The 5,000-nt window shown below is 40.3% G+C and overlaps 1 protein-coding gene across 4 annotated transcripts in view; it reads right to left on the reverse strand.

The window, feature by feature from the left end:
* ZCCHC7 (zinc finger CCHC-type containing 7) overlaps positions 1 to 5,000 on the reverse strand; it is a 250,822-nt gene that overhangs the window by 7,403 nt on the left and 238,419 nt on the right. For all 4 annotated transcript variants that reach the window (XM_029920260.1, XM_029920261.1, XM_029920263.1 and 1 more), the window contains exon 7: positions 743 to 838. In XM_029920260.1, coding sequence (XP_029776120.1) covers positions 743 to 838 — 96 coding nt within the window. The remainder of the gene's footprint in view (positions 1 to 742; positions 839 to 5,000) is intronic.

Below are 5,000 nucleotides of genomic sequence, written 5' to 3' on the forward strand. Positions count from 1 at the left end.
CCAGAATGCAAGAGAGCTCAGAGTCTATTCTTATTGCATCCTGTCTCTGGGATGAGCTGCTGCTGTTTCTTACTTCATGAGACAACTGGCTAGGAGACCCCCTCCCATCCCACAGCAAAAGATTTCTTCTGCTTTGTCACTCCTGCACCTAAAACACCCAAAGTTTGGTGCTTTTAGTTGGGGCTGGGAATGTGCCGCTGGGATAGGGAATCTGGATGTTTGTGGGGCAGACAGGCTAGTCAATGATACAGTGCCTTTGTCTTTCCACCAGTGTCAGGGTTTATATATGAGTGATGAGATTTGTGTGAACGCGGTATCAGGGAAAGCTGTAGTTCTCCAGCTACACAGAAATCTACGTAGAAAATCTACAATCATGATTTTGGCCATGTCAAAGTAATTAGCAAACATAAGAACTCATGAGAAGTGTAACCATTTTGTTGACTACTTTTATTCCTCTGATTGATTTTACGAGCTTTGTGTTTGTTTCAGCCTAACTTGTTCACATGTATTTAAAACAATTAGAAGAATGTGCTCTGACAGATCTCTTTCTCTGGTAAGGAAAGGAGAAGGAGATCAGTTGAAAATACATTAAGTTTTCCTTTAGGATGTTAGTTTATAAGAAAAGTAAGCATTCAGAATTACATTCTCTCTCTCTCTCTCTCTCTTTTTTTTTTAGTTCATCTTTCAGCAATCACTCCCAGAACAAGAGAAAGTGTTATGTCCCAATGCTACTCAAACTTACGTGTCCATAATGGCCTTCTTGCCCACAGTTGTAGCAATACACTAAGACTGATTGTCCAGAAGGGGTCTTCGGCTTTTTCGGTGGTCCAGGTTTGGTCTGCAACATGAATATTTGTGAGGGCTTATTAAATGTTAGAAGAGATTTAAAACTTGTTTCTTAAAGAGCTTTTTTTTAGGTTAAGAGATTCCTTAGAAATACTGCCTCTTAGAGTTTAGGATCTCATATTCAGATGATTCTCTACGTTAAAATGCATAACATGGCAATTCTTTTCCACTTCATATCAATATGTGCTTTCCCCTTCTTCGCTCCTCATTCCATTAGGCATTGTGCCCAGTGCTGTGTTAGGTATTAGGTTGGCTCAGAGAGAGAAGCAAATAGGCCAGCAGAACATGACAGACATCTAAACAGATGATGAGAGAAGATGTAAGCAAAGTGAGGAACATGTACAAGGTATTAACGGAGTGGCAAGGGGGCCCGTCACTGGATGGGGTGGAAGGAGGCAGGGAATGCTTATAAAACTTAAATTTACTTTTAAAGAATTAGCAGTAAATTGAATGGAAAATCCTAGCAAGAGGGGATGGCAGGAACACTGCCTGAAACTAAGAAAGAGCACACGTGCTGACAGGGTATAACATGCATAGCGAGGTATACTGAAATGAGGCTGGAGAAAGCAGGGCAAAAGAAGGGAGGGCCTTAAAGCCATCTTAAAGAGCTTGGGGTTTATCTGGGCTTTTCCATTTTCAGTGTTGTTTTAAAAATAGAAATAGAGTAGTTAAAATTTTATTTTGGGGGAAAACATTTTGGCTTGTAGTTGTAGGGGGTGTGAATATGAACAGAAGTTTAGATGCAGTGAAAAAGGTGGCTGTTAGGAAATCCAGTGTGGTGAGGAGGGTCTACACTACAAAGACTAACAAGAAGAGGAAAAAGGGAATAGATTTGGCAAATACATGAGGTGATAATACTGGTATCACTGGACATGAAAAGATACAAGGAATGAAGGAAGGGAGAAATTACGATAGTTTTCAGGTTTCAAAGTTGGGTGCCAACAATTTGGTAGTAGTGCCAACAACTGCTTCAGAAAAAATAGGGGGAAACAGAGGAGCTAAATTAGAGGGAAAGATGATGAAGTCTAACTTGGATGCTGTGTATTTAGGTGGAGATGTCCACCGGGCAGTTGTCTATGTAAGATTAAAGCTTAGGGAACAAGTGTGAGCTGAAGATTGGCTCCGAAGGAAATCTATCGTTTAATAGTGGAGGCTAAAATGACTGGAGAGGACAGCATCACCGTACTCAGTATCAACAGCGGTGAGCTCAGGATGGAACCCTGGGCAAAACTACATTTAAGGGGCAGACAGAGGAGCCTGGGAAAGGGACAGAGAAGGAAAGGCTGAAGGACACAGAACCGCAGGAGAATACAGTCATAGACCTTAGAGAGTAGTTTCAAGAAGGGTGAATAGATCTACAATGGAAACTACAGCAGAGGTTTACTGATATTAGAACTGGGAAGCATCTGTTAGATTTGGCAAGTGTTCATGGATAACCTTAGAGTGAGAATTTTGGAATTAGTGGAAAGGTAATAAAGAGTAGAAGGCAGCAGGTTGAAGACTGAAGAGATGAATACTAAGGTGATAAAACCATAAAGAATAAGAAAATGATTCCCCACAGTAGTTACTTCCCGTGGGGAGAAAACAACACACAGAAGGTTTTGGGGTAGCTACAATTTTCTATTTCTTGAACACAGTGGTGTCATATAACTTGAGTGTGTGTGATGTAACTGACGCACTAAGCTGTCTATGTTTTATGCATTTTTCCGTATGTATGTTACATTGAACAGTAAGAAATATTAAAAAAAATTGAACAGAAGCAGAAAAAAAGGAGATGGCAGGTATATATTGTTTTGAGAAGCATGAATAACAAGGGGCAGAATAAGGTCAAGCAACATCTAGGAAGGGGATTTGGTAGAGTTTGCTATTAGAATGGGAAAGAGATCTGAACATGTGAGGAAGCTAGTAGAGACAGAGGAGTTGAAAACAGGGGAGAAGGGAGAAGACAGAGCAAACCCCTGAGGAGGCAGGGCCTTTAAACAGAAGGAGAAAAACCTAATTGCCTTCCCACTCCTTTTTTTTTTTTTTTGAGACTGGAAGAAAGAGCTGAGAATGGGAATACACTTGGATAAGTTTATTTCTTATTTATTTTTTTAAAGTGAGCTCTACGTCCAACCTGGGGCTCGAACTCATGAACCTGAGACTAAGAGCAGTCCGCTCCCCTGACTGAGCCAGCCAGGTGCCATGCTTATGTTCTTTATTGGGAGGCTATAACAAACAGTACTGGTCTGCCAACTAATTTCATTATTATTGTTTAATGTGGCAAACAGGTGGCTTGTGGAAGTTTTATGTTCTTGATATGGGAAAATAATCTGTAGGTTATAAAAACCTTTTTCAACTTTCAGTTTTTTGTTTCCTAAAATGGAAAACTGGAGGATAACAGTAGCCAAAAAGCTCTTTTCTACTGAAAATGACTACAAATGCTACACAAAATGGAATTTACAATCCCAGCTTTTGTCACTTGGGGTATGATAACTAACAAAGGTCTTATATTCTCCAATAAAAAAATGTGGTGCATGAATTAAGACAAGCTAAACATCGTCAAGCACAGTTCTGACAGGTGTGTACACAAGCATGTGCCACTCACTGACTGCAGTAGCTCATAAATGTGTTCAGGTATAGAGCGCCAGGAAGACATAAAATTATTAGGCAGAAATTATTTTTCCATCTTTGTGTTACCTGATGTGACACAAAATTGCAACCGTGAGTATATATGTGGTTTAAGAGAAAGAAGTCAAACCAAGAGATGTGTCATGGATGTGAAGGCAGAACACATGTTTTGAGGAAGAAGTTGTCAAAAGCTACTGGTGGGTTAAATAAGATAAAGACTATGAAATCCACTGGATTAGTAATCAGGAAGTGGCTGGCAGCTGGACACTGTTGTGAGCAGTTTATTTGAGGGGTAGAGATACAAGCCAGATTGTAATGGGTTTACTGTAAGTAGAAAGAACTGAAGAACAGAACACCAACAACTTTTTCAAGATAACCAGGTTGTGTATAGGAGAAGGGAAGGGGACAAGTAGATGAGAACAAGTTCAAGGATGCCTCTATCAGTGATGTTTACCAGAGTGCTGGGCACATGGCATGAGCATATACATGCATTCTTTCATTAATTTAGTCAAAAAATAATTGAGTGCCTAATATATGCCAGATATCTTAGAATAGATTTGGTAACTGAGAAGCCAGACAAAAATCCCTGCTCACATCTCCCATGGTGGAAGACAGATAAACCAACAAAACACACACACTATCAAGTGGTAATAAATGGTATACAGGCAATTAAAATAGAGTTAAAGGAATAAAAGTCATTGGTGGTGGCTTAAATTGGATTTTAGAGAAACTCTCACTGGGACAGTCATTTCTTGTGACAAAAATACCCCCACGTATGCATTGGCTAGGGAACAGCACTCTAGGCTTCAGGCATGGGGACAGGGAATTGCAAATTGCTGAGATGGGCATAAGTTTGCCATAGCTGAGTATCATGAAAATCTCTGTAAATTTGGAGGTATAGCAGGGGAAGGAGGAGTGGGAGAAGAGGAGGTTCTAAAGATGGAGAGGGACTAGATCCCTAGGGCTTATCATTCAGAATGGTGAGCACAGATTCTGAGTGGCATGAAAATCTACTCTAAGGCTAACGGTAGGTGCTCAATAACTAGTTGATGACTGTAGACAGAGACTATCACTGATGATAAACAGAATTATCCACCCCCCAAATAATGAACATTCTCTGAAAGACATTTATAATTTTTCAATGCTTTTTTTTTTTTGTGTGCAAATACCTGGAAATTTACCTCTGAGGCAAGATTTCTAGATCCACTGATGAGAAGGAAAATAGGCTATGTTTATTCCACTGGAATAAGAAATTCCATTGGCTCAACTCCTATGCAAAAGGACAAGATGAGTCAGGCAGTAATGAATAGGGGAGTGCCGAGGGAAGAGGGCAGAAAGAACCATATTAAGAGGATATCCAGACACTAGAACTTTGCTATGGAGGCAAACAGGGATTTCCTCACAGGAGAACCACTGGTATCCCCATGGCACTGCTGGCTTTTCCTTAGGATTACAGAACCCACACTACCAAACTCTCCAGTGGTTCGTTTCCATCACATCCTCTCAGAGTAATGGCCACTTTTATTTAATACTTCCACAGTGCT

This window comes from Suricata suricatta, chromosome 13 (assembly GCF_006229205.1).
Source record: "Suricata suricatta isolate VVHF042 chromosome 13, meerkat_22Aug2017_6uvM2_HiC, whole genome shotgun sequence".
Classification (NCBI taxonomy): Eukaryota; Metazoa; Chordata; class Mammalia; order Carnivora; family Herpestidae; genus Suricata; species Suricata suricatta.